The 15,286-nt window shown below is 34.0% G+C and overlaps 1 protein-coding gene across 2 annotated transcripts in view; it reads left to right on the top strand.

The window, feature by feature from the left end:
* The window catches only part of MBTD1 (mbt domain containing 1), a 48,201-nt gene that overhangs the window by 6,234 nt on the left and 26,681 nt on the right, over positions 1 to 15,286 (top strand). The window contains exons 3-8 of one of the 2 annotated variants that reach the window (XM_058174070.1): positions 845 to 984; positions 4,472 to 4,586; positions 5,415 to 5,500; positions 12,900 to 13,017; positions 13,511 to 13,645; positions 13,939 to 14,027. In XM_058174070.1, coding sequence (XP_058030053.1) covers positions 845 to 984; positions 4,472 to 4,586; positions 5,415 to 5,500; positions 12,900 to 13,017; positions 13,511 to 13,645; positions 13,939 to 14,027 — 683 coding nt within the window. The remainder of the gene's footprint in view (positions 1 to 844; positions 985 to 4,471; positions 4,587 to 5,414; positions 5,501 to 12,899; positions 13,018 to 13,510; positions 13,646 to 13,938; positions 14,028 to 15,286) is intronic. The other variant, XM_058174071.1, reaches the window with a different exon arrangement.

The raw sequence follows: 15,286 nt of genomic DNA, 5'->3' as shown, positions 1-15,286 counted from the left end.
GATTTTATTTTCCTTTGTGAATGAATATATACAAATATACTAAGCCTGATGGGGAGATTGGCTGGCTTTCATCTATATTTTGAAAAAATGGAAAGACATTATTAAAATATGTGGGATGGGGTGACCAACCTTTTGTACAAGGCATAATTTCATGGCAGAGTAAACGGTTTTATTATTTTATCTTCAAGTGTCCTAACTAAATATTACTTCTGGCTTTATGAGATAAAGTACTACATAATGCCTACCAGATTTAATTTTTAACATTATAGCTTACTTCCCATAGAAAGCTGTTTAAAAATTGTGTATTTAGCTGCTTTAATAAGCAGGACATAAATGCCATAAATGAGACAGTGACTGATAGATGTTTACAAAATGCACTTTGTACGCTGTTGTTTAGATGAGATGGACAACCACACAAACTGAATAAATAGTACAGTAGTTGTTTAATCAGTGCCATATGTTGTTTCACTACTTAAACTAGTTTTTGCAATAAATTCAGGAAAACACTATAACAACACTGTAAGCACGACAGGCAAATTACAAAACTGCTTACATAGCAAGAAATAACATCTGAAAAATTCAAAAATATCAGAATGTTTGAAAATGTTTGTTTTTAAATAATTATCTAGTATCAAGCGAAAATATAACTATCTGAGTTTAAACTGTACAAGGAAAGTAGTAAAAGTCAAGAACGATTAAACTGGCACCTGAGGGATTAATAATACACAAATTAATGCTTAATACAATTCTTGAAGGAAAGGGTATGTTTATGATTTAGTACGACCATCTATGTGATCTGCAGAGTGAACCTATATTTAACACACTGTATCTTTTTTCTCATTAGCTACCTGTGAAATGTGCGGGATGGTTGGTGTCAGAGATGCCTTTTACTCCAAGACCAAGCGTTTCTGCAGTGTTTCCTGCTCAAGAAGCTACTCATCGAACTCTAAGAAGGCCAGCATTCTGGCCAGACTTCAGGTAACGGTACCGTCACAAATTTTATTACCTTTACTATATAAAGTGCTATAAGATATATTATGGTTCAGATTAATATATAACAACATTGTGGATTTTCATTGTAACAAAAATATTAAAAAATTAAAAATTAAAAGATTAGTCCAAAGGACTGAATCAAGCATGGTTTGCCGCTGTAGCCATCAAAAGACCTCCTGTAAAAATCATATGGAAGTACAAACACGTGAACTTTCTTACTTCATTCCTAAGAACTGAATTCAATTGTACACAGTGATTCTGAGCATTTTAAGATAGCTGCAGAGAGACAGATTCTTGCCGGGATTGCTGAATCCTTCTTTATAACGCACAATCTTTGCATCCTGTCAAAAACATACCATAAGGTCTAGTTGTTTGTAAAGTTTACATAACTCTCAGTAGGGTTTATAATAGAGCTTCCTAAAAAAAATTAGTACAGAATTTAAATATATACATAATAGCGAGTCCAATGCCCATTAGCAAAAGCATGGTTTTAATTGCCTTTTGAAAGGCAAAAAAGGATATCTCCTTGTACTTAATGAGACAAGTTATTTCATAGTAAGAGGGCTGCCCAGGAGAAGCCTTCTGCCTTCTGGTCACTGCTTCTTTTGCCTTGTGGAGAGTAGGGGACCCTCAGCAGCCCAGCTCAGGATGAATTTATAGAATACGATTTGTAAGTATCTGTAAGCATTCTAGTAATTTATGTATTATTAAATTTCTATGCCACCCATCTCCCTGATCAGCAACTATTAATTGTCCTCTGACATCACAATAGATTTTCTTCTTCATATTATATGAACATTTCATCTTCTGATAATTTTATATCAACATTTTCCTTTTTAAACAGTTTGGGTGATTTATAATAATTATATACCTCTTGATTACTCTGGGGAGTGTACAAGTAAAAACAAACAAAACCAAGAACGAAAGATGGCAAAAATAACAAAAAATACAGGAATGAAAAAGAAATCAGCCTATGCAATCCAAAAAAAAATGCTAATGGCCTGAATATAGAGCCAGGTCTTCAAGGCCTTTCAAAACAACAGGATAAAACCCATCCATGGAGGAGCCTCATTCTAGAAAACAGCTTTTGTTTCTAGGGTCACAATATAGAGCAGGGCTGTCAAACTCACGGCCTGAGGGCCGAATGGGTCACACACTGGCCATGCCCCCACCCGGTTTAGCAAAGGGGAAAAAAGTCCCGATAAGTCAAGTAATGCTGCCATGATGATGCAAGATTGACACCCCTGATATACAGCATTGTTTAATCAAAGGAACTAATGTAGTGTGCAAACTCTACTACATTAAATTGGCTGAGCAGATACTAAGGGAGACAGCCAGTCTCTCAAGTAACCAGGCCTGGGCTAATTAGGGTTTTATAGGTAATGGTTTTATAAGTAATTGATCTGGTGCCTGGAAGCAAACTAGTAACCAACATAGCTTGCAAAGCAAAGGTATTACCTGGGCTTTCAGAGACATGCCCATCAGGACTAGTTGAAGCTTCCAGGGGGGCTTCAATAGGAGCCTCTTTTGATGGGATCAGGGTGATATCTAAAGTGCCTCCCTATCTAGGAATCTGATATCCTTTTTACAGTATTCTAGCTCCATGGGCAATGTTACATTGTACCGCTACATAAATATGCAAGCACTCTATACCTGTACTATGTAACTACATAACATCACTACACTACTGATTTTTAAAAAATATTTCAGGTTTTCAGTCTGTTTTCTAAAAATGTTATCAGTGGAATTATTTATTTTTCAGTATTGACATATTTAAAAGTGATTTTCTCTAAGCTTTCAAACTCTGATTTAGAGTAAAGAATGTCTCTGCATTTCTTAGTCTCCTTGCATGTAATGCCTAATTGCATGTAATGCCTGAATTCCAAAGTCAACATTTGCCATGACAGGACTTAGGTTTTTGTAATCTTGCTGAACTGGAATAAGAATATGCACATAAAAGTTATTTCTGATCCTCCAAAGCATTGTGTTAAAATAAAACTCTTAGTATTTTAATTTAGTTACTTACCTTCAAATTATGTCCTGAATAAATGTAGCTAGTTTGGATTTAACTTCCTCATTTATCCAATGCCATACAGGAATTTATTTAGCCCATTGTGGCAGAGTTTCAATGTTGCATCCAAATGTATGTCATGGTTTTGCATAAACAATGAATCTAAATGTAGAGAACATATAAATTTAGTTATACCAAAGAGAACAAATATGTTCTGTTTGCCTATCTGCATGCTTATACAAATAAGTCCCAATAAATTCAATTAGACCTACTCCTAGATGTGCATTTTCATTTTACTATTTAGCAGCAAACTAGTGTGATTAATTTCTGCAAGGTTTCTTAAATATCCCCTTCTGACAAATATTGCATTTGTATTACAATGATTGCAATAAATGTGATATATATATCAGTGTGTTCATTCAGTGTATGGGTAACTCAACTTGGAGGAGTCTAATTGCTAGTTCAATGTCTCATTCAATAAGTGAATGAGAAAATTGCTTTACTGTTCAGTTATCCAAATATCTTTTATCGATTTCAATAAAAAGTAATGGGAATGTCTATGTTGAGATTATCTCTAAACAGTATAACTAATTTTAACAGCATGTTTAGTATAGTACTCTAGGAAGAAGAATGTGAAAATGATTTTGATTGTCATAAGACATAGGCCTATTGCACTTACTACATTAAATATTCTAGTACAGAGAATTCCAATGTATTTTCAACTATAATTGTTAGGTTTGAAAGATCAGGAAAGTTCATTTTTGTTCTCATCTGAATCTTTATTCTGGATGGAACTAATATTAATTAATCATGCAGCTAGATGAGAAGGAGAATCAACATGACAGTTGAAGACTTTTTAATGTGGGAAAAGAATGTCAGTCAACCATCCCACAGCTCTTAACACTAATGACCTGATCTCATCCATCCCATAAGTTTGTTGATAGCATCGCTTGATTCTCCCCCTTCTCACTGGGTTTGTTGCACCCAGGACAAGACAACTGGTACAGGAAAATAGCACCACTGACTGAAATTGCAGGAATAATTAGTACATTATCTTCAAGAAGCAAAGTGGCATTTATTTACCCAATATTGCATTGATCAGTCTTGTAGCATGTGAAAAATCTCCTGTACTTTCTCCAGATAATATTCCCATTTTTGGCATGGCAGAACTGTTATTTCTTACATTTTTTAAAAAGTCTAAATTAATATTAAAATAGCAGTTGTTAGACTGCAGATGGTTTGGAAAGGCAAATTGAATCATCCTGAAAATATGGGATTCTGTTTAAGTAATTTATCTCTGAATGTAAATGTTTTTCTCTCAAATTTTTGTCATAAATTTTCATTGCTATAAATTGATAACAAATAAAACTGGAAAACAAAAGTGTTTGCTTTATTCAGTAGAATCACTGCTTCAAAAGTTTGTGTTGCTTTTTTGAAAAGAACCTTATTTAGCTCTTGTTGTTTCAGGGAAAACCTCCGACTAAGAAGGCTAAAGTGTTACAAAAACAACCTTTAGTTGCTAAATTAGCTGCATATGCTCAATACCAAGCAACGGTACAGAACCAGTCAAAAACTAAAACAGGTAACATTGTTATTAACCATCATCAAGTAATAATTATGAGTAAAATTTCCCCAATTTTATAATGGAGGGAATAACCTAAAGATTGTTTAGATTAAAAATATACAGTATATTCCAGGAAATTGAAGGAAGCATGCTAAAATTCCTTATCTGAGCCTTTGCTAAAGTACGGGTTATATTGATAGTGATTGTTTCCTGTACCCTATGATTATCATTAAATGTTGTACCTTATGATTCTTGATGAAGGTATCTTTTCTTTTATGTACACTGAGAGCATATGCACCAAGACAAATTCCTTGTGTGTCCAATCACACTTGGTCAATAAAAAATTATCTTCTCTTCTCTTCTATATCCAGCAGAAAATATCCAAGATAATTGAGTTATTAGGCATTATTATTGGCCTTTTAGCTATGTCAAGGGTTGGAAAAACATTTTCACCAAATAGATTGGGAGAAGAACTTATAGAAGTGTATCTGTCCTGATCTAATATCTATCCTATATATCTTGGCAATATGCCTGCATTTGTGTCAGTCATTATTGTGCATCTGGTCTATATCAGATGACTATATTTCTTTGATCAGATAAGTTACTTTGATGGAGAATCTCTTATGTAACCCACCATATTCCTCAGCACACCATGACTTTTCAGACAAATTTTGAAGAATTTTCCCCAATGCTGCCGTTCTGAAATTTTTCTAACGGATTGAAAATAAATATATATTACTTATATATAGGGAAAACAATAAAGACCAATGCTTCTGTGCTCCTTTCATGTAATACATTTTGTACCTTGCTTCTTATTGTTGCTAAATGCAGTAATTCTCATTCTAGCTTCTGTTCCAGTGGAAGGTTTCAATTGGGGCAACTATATCAATAGCAATAGTTTCACAGCAGCTCCTGTGAATTGTTTTAAACATGTAAGTATATTGTTTTTAATTTAACATTATTTTCATTAAGGAATAATGAAAAAAATAACAACACATTGTTCAAGCATTTCTTTTAATCTGTGTCTTAAATATGTACAGAATTAAAGTTCATAATATTAATTATACAGGAAATGTGGACTTTCTCCTAACTGAAGTTGTTAGTCTAAATTAAACTGGAATCCAAACTTCCTTATCATTTAAATTGCAATCTGCAAATCCAAATAAGTGCTCTGCTGTTCAGTTTATGTAGTGGCTATCATAATTTCAGTGACAATTTTTTGAAGACATTTTAGAGATGGTGCTTAAAATCCTGTGTACTTGATCCTAGGTAGCTTTGATGCCAAGTTCCCTTCGGTAAATTTTTTGTAGTCCCCTTATGTACAAAACAGAGCTTTACATTTTTCCTCAGAAGCAGGTGGAGTTCAGAACAAGCATGTTTTTCAGGTTGATTTTGCAAGAAGGAACAAGTTACAGTAAGTTACTCTCTCATTAGTAAGGCGTGTTTATACTGCATAATTCTAAAGTAGTTATTTTCCATTAATGGGGATTAAGAATAAACTTGTTTTAGTAGATACTTGGTTTATCCATCCAGTAAAGTTGCTTTTGGAGTTAACCTAAGTGGTCCCTTTAAAAATGTAATAGTTGGATTTAGAGTTCCTCCTGTCAGCAGTAGAGAAATTATTGGTTTTGAAAATATCCTATGAAGTGTCTTTGAAGGACTCCATGGATATATGGCTAGAACAGTAGGGAAGGAGGGTATTAAAGATAGTTGCCTCTGCTGAATCAAAATGACTTTTCAATTAATGAGAAGCATATTCAGCATTGGTATTCCTTCGGCTTACACATATAAGCATTCAGAGTTTCCTTTGCACAGCATACAGGGCTAGTTTGACCAGAAACAAAACAAACCATGCAGGCAATTTTAAGGTATGGAATGGTACCTGAAAACACACATGCACAGATATTTGTGTGTGATACTTTTACCTCCCAACAGCTCATCACCTAATTCTTGTAGTACATTGTGGCTGCTAGGTGAGAAGTTGTTAACATGTAAACAATAAGTGAAAGTAGATAAAATAACAATACTTATGATTTAATGCAGTCTCATTATTAAGGAAACATGATCAGAACATGGCAATTAAGACCGTTTTGCCATTGTAATAGTTGATGTCACCTGTCACCATATTGTGTCAATTTGTTTTGTCATGCATGTGTCATGAAAATTTCATACAACCAAAATAACCAGTGTGGCCTCTGCAACAGACAGGATGACTGTTTTTCTGACTAGTTAGCTTTGATTTTCAGCTATAATTCAAATATTTAAAAATTGAAATGGAATTATCCTATGGAATTTCGTTAGTAATAATGTCTGTTAAGGAGGGTGGGATATAGAGTAAATATGCATAGGGTCTGATTATAGCCCTACTATCAGCTTTATTTTTCTATAATTTCTTCTGTAGCAGCCATATGGAAGGATCTTGAAAAAGAGTTTTCGGAAACAAGAAAAGTATATGCAAGCTGCATTCCAAGGATCAGAGCCATTAGAACATAGAATCATAGAGCTGAAAGGGACCTCAGAGATCTTTTATTCCAGGCGTGTCAAACTGGCAGCCCGTGGGCCAGATGTGTCACATGCAGGCCACGTCTATCCCAGCTCCGCAAAGACAAAAAAGTCGCAATATGTCACGTCATGTAACGCGACAAGAGTTTGACACCTGTGTTCTAGTCCAATCTCCTATTCAAGGCAGGAGCTTTATACCATCCCAGTAAAATGGTTATCCAGTCTAGTTTTAGATCTCCACAGATATTCCAGTTGTACTTGGGGTACAGGATATGTTTCAGCAATAGTTCCATGTTTTTATATGTTTCATTCATATGTGCAGCATAACCAACAGGTACTATACATTGCCATTGTGTAAAAACAGAAACTTTCTATAAACCGGTATGTGATAGGGTAAATTACAAGTTATTAGCAGCCAACAATCTATAAGATACTTCCAAAAGCATTAAAGAAGCAAACTCTTTGTTGTCCAGTGTTAAGAAATCAGAGTTGCAGAGCTGAGCTAACTTGTACTTAGCACCTTTTAGGAAAGTGCAGCCTTGGAAAATCATTCCAAAGGGCAGGGGCCACCACAGAAGGCATAGCTCCAGAATCCCAGGATAACTTCATTTCAATGAAGGAAACTGGAGTGTGCTTTCCCCATTAGAACAGATGGCATGGGTAGGTGCACCAGATATTTATATTGGGTGTATTTTCTCCTTTATTTGTATTTTAAATGTTAACAATTAAGGGCTCCTTTTAAAAATATTTTTACCATAATTTTAAATGTAGCTTCTGAATTTTTTTTTGGTAAGGTTTATTGATGTTTGTTTCACTAGTTTGCAGTTTGGGCCAAATGGCTTCTACATAACATCAACCTGTGGAAATGATAGTAGAGGTCCAAAATAAATTACCTGTGTTTTTAAAATAAAAACATTATAAATCGATGCAAAGCTCACAAACTTTAATGCACTCTAAAAAAATGACCTTTACATGGCATAATATTCCTTTGCTAAAATTTATTCCTGCCACCCATGTTTGGAGAAGGGATATCACTTCAGAAAACATTTCAGGAACCAGTGCTAACCCATGCACTTTTCAGTCATTTTGTTTGATGTTAAAAAGTAACTGGCAAAGCAAATAACACTAAACTGGGCAGCAGTAAACGGTTGGCAGTTAAAATTAACAGCAAGAGTAACTTCAAAATAATCTCTCTGTAAATCAGGAGAATATCATTATTTCTACCTGTGTACTAATGCATTCACTAGATATTTTGCAATTTATTTCAATGTCTATCACTACCAAACAGATGGTATTGTTTTACACTCCAATTTTTGACTGAAAATATTTTCAAATCACTTAATATAGCTGTTTCATATTTTAAATGTGGCATTTTATACTAAAAATGGCATGTTTTAAATTTAAAATAGTTTAGTTCAAAATGTTTTCTACAGGAAAGATACATAAATAACATTATCAGAGTGTGAATATTTAACTAGTAAAACCAATGATTTTTGCATAAGTAATATAGACAAGCTTTATTAGTAACTAATTTAAAATGGGCTTAGATACAATATATCTATGCACCCAGAATTGAGCATTTGTAAAAGAGTATTTTGAGACTATGTATTCACTAGGAGTTGAAAACGACTTGATGGCACATAATCCATTTTGAGGCAATTTCATTTCCTATGTGCTTATTATTTGAATATTTTTACATTACCATTTACCATTAATGTCTAGTGTGTTTTAGTCTTGTTTGTAGAACCATCTGTGTATGAATCAGGTTGAAGCAGCCACTTCCAGCCTATCATTTTATTTTTGGCTATTGAACAGTGATGTGGATAATGTATAAGTAATATGCTGCTTCAGATGTTCCACAAAGGATTGCAGATTTTTCTTTTTATTGCTACTTTAACCCTGCAATTTGAAAGAAAATAGATCAATTGTTTTAAAAAAATATCAAGACTCTCCTTTATATTCGATGCTTTCACCAGGCTTAACTTTATTGCATAATACTAAATACAGATTTCATCACTAACCATAATAGAATCATCCATCTTAGCTATCTGATTCTTGTTCTGTTCTTGCAGAATAGTGCAATAAACCTTTAGTTTAACAGAACTTGGTTTAGTGGACTTTTGATATAATGGACAATTTTTTTGTCTGGCCTTCACTCTATGCCTTAAATCATGGGGTATTTATTAAACTGTTTAAATGTGTTTGATGCAAATTTTATGTGCTTAGATTTTAATGAATGCTAACATTTAATTTCTCCTTCCAAAAAGTCCATTAAATGGAATTTTTATTGGATTTTGAACAAAAACTATTTTTTTATTGCAGAAGATTTTTTCAAATTTTCAAATGAAAAAAAACTATAGACATCAAATTGTTAGATCTAACGTATCTGAGTTGCAAAATACCATCACTAGATGGCAGCAGTGTAATAATGATTGTCCATATTTCTGCAGCCCAGTTATGGTCAAGTCTAAATGGTCTACTCTAGTCTCTAAATAAACTCTAGAAGATGGTCTAGACTAAACAGTCTAGTCTCTTTTTAGTACACTATTAGCAAAAACTTTGCCAACTTTTACTTCATACTTTGGCCTTATTGTGTGTTTTACATATACAGTATGCTCAATAAGGGTACAATAAGCACACAACAAGAGTTGCTCTTATTGTTATTTGAACTACTTTTTAAATTGGGAGTTACTCATTAAATTTGTTTCTGAATATATATGCCTTGGAAAACATTATAAATTTCTTTCATTTTCAAGTTATTAATAAAATTGTAATGTTAAAGGTGGCTCAGTAGCTAAGACACTGAGCTTGTCGATCAAAAAGGTCAGCAGTTCGGTGGTTCGAATCCCTAATACAGGTTTCCTGTGTGAGCAGGGTGTTGGACTAGATGCCTTCCAAGGTCCCTTCCAACTCGGTTACTGTTAAAGGAAACAAACTCTTCCCTTTTCAGTAGCTAACTATTGATGGCATTGGTTTGCTGGCACCTTTCCCCTTTTTAAAATTCAAAGGTTTTTTTGTACAAGAAATGTATGCTTTTTTCTACTTGAATCCAATTTGCAACTATCAGTTGCTCACTTACTGAGGAGAAAGGAGAGAGTACTATTTTTTTTTTTAAAAAAAGCCATGTTGTACACATGCCTCCAGTTTTATTTATTTATTAAATTCTATCCTTCCTCCAAAAGTTCAAGATAGCATATAGCATTCTTTTTCAGTTGTTACCCATAACAACATTCTTGTGAGGTGTAATGACTGGTCTCAAATCTTCCTGTCCATGTCTTGTTGTCTGACCCACCCTTGTGATAGTTGTGGGTAATGTATTTGCAAAATATGACAGATATCACTTATACCTCATTTGGTCCTTTAAGTCAAAATTTTATATCAAAGATGTATTAGTCCCTCCAGAGCCCACCAGGTATTTTTACTAAGCTGAGCAGATAACAGTAATTCTTAGCTGTCCTATTCCAATACTATGTGGTCAGCCTTTTTTTGGATAGGGGAGCCCATTACATGAATCTGGACCTCATCCATCAAGACCTTCCTGATTGCAACTTACCTTGCAGGGAAGGCGGCTGTCCCTCACAGATAATTCCTCCAGAGTGTGCGCTGGATCAAAGTGGTGGCCAGGCAGACCTTCCTTTTATTGGGAAGGAGCCCGAGGCGGATGTCTTCATCATGAGTCTGGAAGGTAAACTTGTTCTTCTCTGTACACTTATGGTTCTGCTAGTAAACGTTGTGTTCAGGAGAAAACAGTATACTAAATATACTGTATACCATCATTTCAAGGCCACGAGATCCATACCCATTATGGCTTTCTTCTTCAGAACTGAGAGCCATATGGATTGGTGTAGGAGGAACTAGCTGAACCACTATTTTTACACAGACAAGGACAAGTTTAACTTTCTGCTGTTACCCCTATACCAATCCACATCTTTGAAATCTGGTGCCTCAAACTTTGGTCATGAATTGAACATAGAATAAAAATGATTATAATGCCTATAGGACTCTGAACCAATTGGATGAGAGACCCCAGCCAATTGGATAGCTACTTCTACTGGCTTTACTACACATATATGCATGAATTCAATTTTATATCACTTTTGAACAGAAATAAACTATAGAGAGACTGCTCTAGTCTATATGTTTAAGAAAGAGCAGCATTAATTTTGTGTCTAGGATCTCTTGATTGAAACAGGCCTAGTGAAAATACTAATAAGATTGGAAATTAAAGTTGGAATTTTGGAAATTTTAACTATGTATGTTTCTTGTAACATATCGCTTGTTTAAGATTATGCTATTGTAGTAAGAATTCTGAGTTATTTTTCTGTATTAAATCTGTCTTTGCTGAGCTTTCCCTGAAGCAGATAGACTACTAAATGAGAAGATTGATCTGCCAGAAACTCTGTTGAGTGGATATTTGCGTAACAGTTTACCTTCTCAATTTGACATCACTGCAATAAACCAGGCGTATGGAAGCATCATTTGTAAAAGAACAGATGCTTCTATGTGCTTCTTAGAGGCTGGGATTTAGTATAGGATTTCTTAAGAAATAAGAACTGTATGTATGATTATGAGGCAATTATTTTGCAATATTCAATCTGCCTGAAGCTGTTGTCTTGAAACTTACCTGAATGCTGCTTTTATTGTCACTGTCAGGAACATTAGTAGTATCTTGTCTGGGAACCTCCATAATACTTTACATATTTAATAAAATTTCATAAAATGGTTCCTATTTCAGCTTCTGTATTTTATTTTTTTTGTCGCCTTGTCTAAAATTGTAGCATCTAAAATAGAATGCACTTTTAAGCAGTCAGAGGATAGATAGTTCAGAAACCAATCTTCAGATCTAACTTTATATAGTACCTCTCATATATTTTCCCATTAAGAATCCATTGAATTTGATTTCCCCCCTGGAGGATTCATGACCAACTCTCCATTGTTAGATGTTAAAGTCCTGCAAAATTTTGAAACCAGTAATTCATTATGTAAACATATTTTTATCCACATTTTACTTGATCTGTATTTTCTGGCACAGCTGTATAATTCTCATGTAGAAGTAAATCTCACTGGGTTCAATGACCACTGTAGTTTCAGATTGTTTTGGTTCTCGAGTCATTGCCAAATTTCCAGTTAAGGAAGTATACCACACCAGCAAAGAAATAGGCCAAACAAATGAACCTTGTTCACTGAAAACCTAAGTGCGTGAGCAAACATACTTCCTTATTTCCAAAATTTAGATGTATTCTTTTAATTGCTCTCATGTCAAGTGCTTATCTTGCTGTAAACAAAGTTACTCTGCAATAATTTGCAATAGGGTATCTCAACTACAAACTATTTTATTTCTTGTAACTTTTCAAATGTGTTAATTAAAACAATTAGAAAAGGTTTTAATTTGGCTAATATACATACATGCATACATATTTCCAATATGTACTTTTTAAAATAATTGGGGTGCTAGGAAACTCAAAAATATTATTTGTGCATATAAAAATTACATATTTCTTCAGACCCTCATTGCTTAAATCTCTTATGAAAAATGCTGATTTCCTATTTGATCCCATATTCTTTGCTGCATTTGACGCTGAATGGATTTCTTTTTATTTTTGTAATAATCATTATGATATTCCTTCATGCTTAAAGTATATAAATATGAGGCATATTAAAAAGTAAGTTTTCTTTGTCAGAAGGAATGGGGGAAGGGAGGAATGATTCTATAGTGTCTTTTAAAGAAGGTAAGCTTTAAGATATGGCTGCTAGTATGTTTTCAAAATTGTGTGTGTTGTCACATGTTTATCTGTGATGTGACTTTTATTTTTCTGATTTACATTGCAGGCACCTATGGGGACATGCTGGGGTGATATCTCAGAAGGTGTGCGTGTGGAAGTCCCTAACACAGATTGCAGCTTACCTGCCAAAGTCTTCTGGATTGCTGGGATTTTGAAATTAGCAGGTTATTAATTTTTATAATCATGTATTTTAAACTATAATTGCTTAGACATGATTGAAGAATTATTTCTTTGAAAGGTTTCTCAGAAATAAAAATCCTCATCATTAAATAAGTTAATTGTTACATTGTTTAGTGAGGCATATCACTTAGGACTAGTCGGTCAGTTTTGATCATAGAAACTGTAAAGAATAGCTTGTGGCACATTGAATGGTACATAGAACATTAATTATAATCTTTAGTATTCTTCAGAGACTGATGGACCATAATTGCAACTGTTGAACTTATCAGAATGGTGTGTGGTTAGCTTAAAATTGTTACTGAAGTATGTGTGCACACCATTTATATTCACCTTTTTAGTACTGATACTTAAGATTGTTTTAAGAAATTGGGGGCCTAATGCAGTTTCAGAATTGGAACCTCCACCTGCCGATAGCCTTGATTAATATTGTAGATGTATTCCTCCAAAACGAGCCCTTAAACATAATATCTGTTTCAGGTTACAATGCTTTATTAAGATATGAAGGCTTTGAAGGTGATTCAAGTCTTGACTTCTGGTGTAACATCTGTGGAACTGATATCCATCCAGTTGGTTGGTGTGCAACCAGTGGGAAACCTCTAGTTCCACCACGATGTATGTAAATATAGCAGTAATACTTTGAACTTTTCATCTTCTTCTCTCTGTGGTGATTCTGATTGTGTTAAAACAATATTTTTAATTTGTATTGAGGAATGCCTATGCTGTGTTAAAATTGTGAGCACTATATACTATGTATTAAGATGTTTGAGTTACTTTTGATTGTCAAAACCTTTTGTGCATTTGCCCAATAAATAATATATTTGGATTACCATTAAACTTGTTGATTCTCATTCAGAGTCTATTAATTCAAGGTTTAAATAACTAATGCATGTTTTTTTCCTTGACAGCCATTCAACACAAATACACAAATTGGAAAGCTTTTCTGGTAAAAAGACTCACCGGTGCCAAAACTCTTCCTCCTGACTTCTCTCAGAAGGTGAGAATGATTAAAACTCTGTGGGAATTTTACTAATATTCCCACAAGTATTAATATTAATAAATAAATCAGTTTGGGGAGTCTTCCTTGATCCTGCATGAGGGATTTTTGCAAGCCTTAAAACAGCCCTGAGACTAAAGCCAAGGAAGTATGTGTTTATCTTTCTCATTGCATGCATTTAAATCTGATTCCAGTGTTTTAACTAAAAACTAACCTGTTAAAAACAATCATAAGATGTAAATCAAAACTCAAAGCTTCTATAGTTTGATCAGTAATAATATTTTCATATATTTGAAAAGATAAAGAAAAAATTATTCTGATTTCTAGTTGATTAATATTGGAAAAAAGATAGTTTCTCATTTAATAAACTGGTTGAGAACCTGAGAGGTAAGTCATGAAAAGGCAGTAATTAGAGTTGCCTAGTCTGATAATCCAAACCAATGTTTCTTACAGTAAGGGTCTTTGGGAATCCCTTAAAACCTTCACAGCAGTCTGCAAAATCAGAACTATGTCAAATGTTGAAGATTCCAAAAATTTATCAAAAAATACTCTTATTTTCTTTGTTAATATATATATATATATGTTAAAAAGTTTTTCATGAAGAATATTTATGTTCATATCTAATAGGTTTAATATTGCTTTTTACATAATTAAATATTCTACAAATGCATCAGTTTTTAATATGGTAAATTCTAATAAATATAAACCATATAAATGAAAGCTTTTTTGGGGTTTTCCATAATTTTTAAGGGTAGGAAGAGATTTTAAGCAAAAGGTTTAAGAAATATTGCTTGGTTGTCTGGATAAAAGATTGTTATCAGACTCTGAAAGCTCCTTGTCAATACCTTCTAAATATTCCGATCGAGTTCTCCTATCCCCTGTATATCTCTCTTTCCTCTCTCCCCTCTCCTCTCCTCTTCTCTCCTCCCTCCCTCCCTCCCTCCCCCCCGCTGTCAAACTCCCAACCTGTGGGCCAGATGTGTCACGCGCTGACCACGCCCACACCCGGTTTAGCAAAGGGGGAAACGGTCCCAATACGTTACAGTGGCATGAATTTAACACCCCTTTATCTATCTATCTATCTATCTATCTATCTATCTATCTATCTATCTATCTATCTATCTATCTATCTATCTATCTATCTATCTATCTATCTATCTATCTATCTATCTATCCATCCATCCATCTATCCATCCATCCATCCATCCATCCATCCATCCATCCATCCAAACACACACTATGCTGTTGACATTTGGAAT

Source organism: Ahaetulla prasina, chromosome 2 (genome assembly GCF_028640845.1).
Source record: "Ahaetulla prasina isolate Xishuangbanna chromosome 2, ASM2864084v1, whole genome shotgun sequence".
Taxonomy (NCBI): domain Eukaryota; kingdom Metazoa; phylum Chordata; class Lepidosauria; order Squamata; family Colubridae; genus Ahaetulla; species Ahaetulla prasina.
Note: the sequence above shows the minus strand (reverse complement) of the source record. Positions and strands in the feature narration are given on the sequence as shown.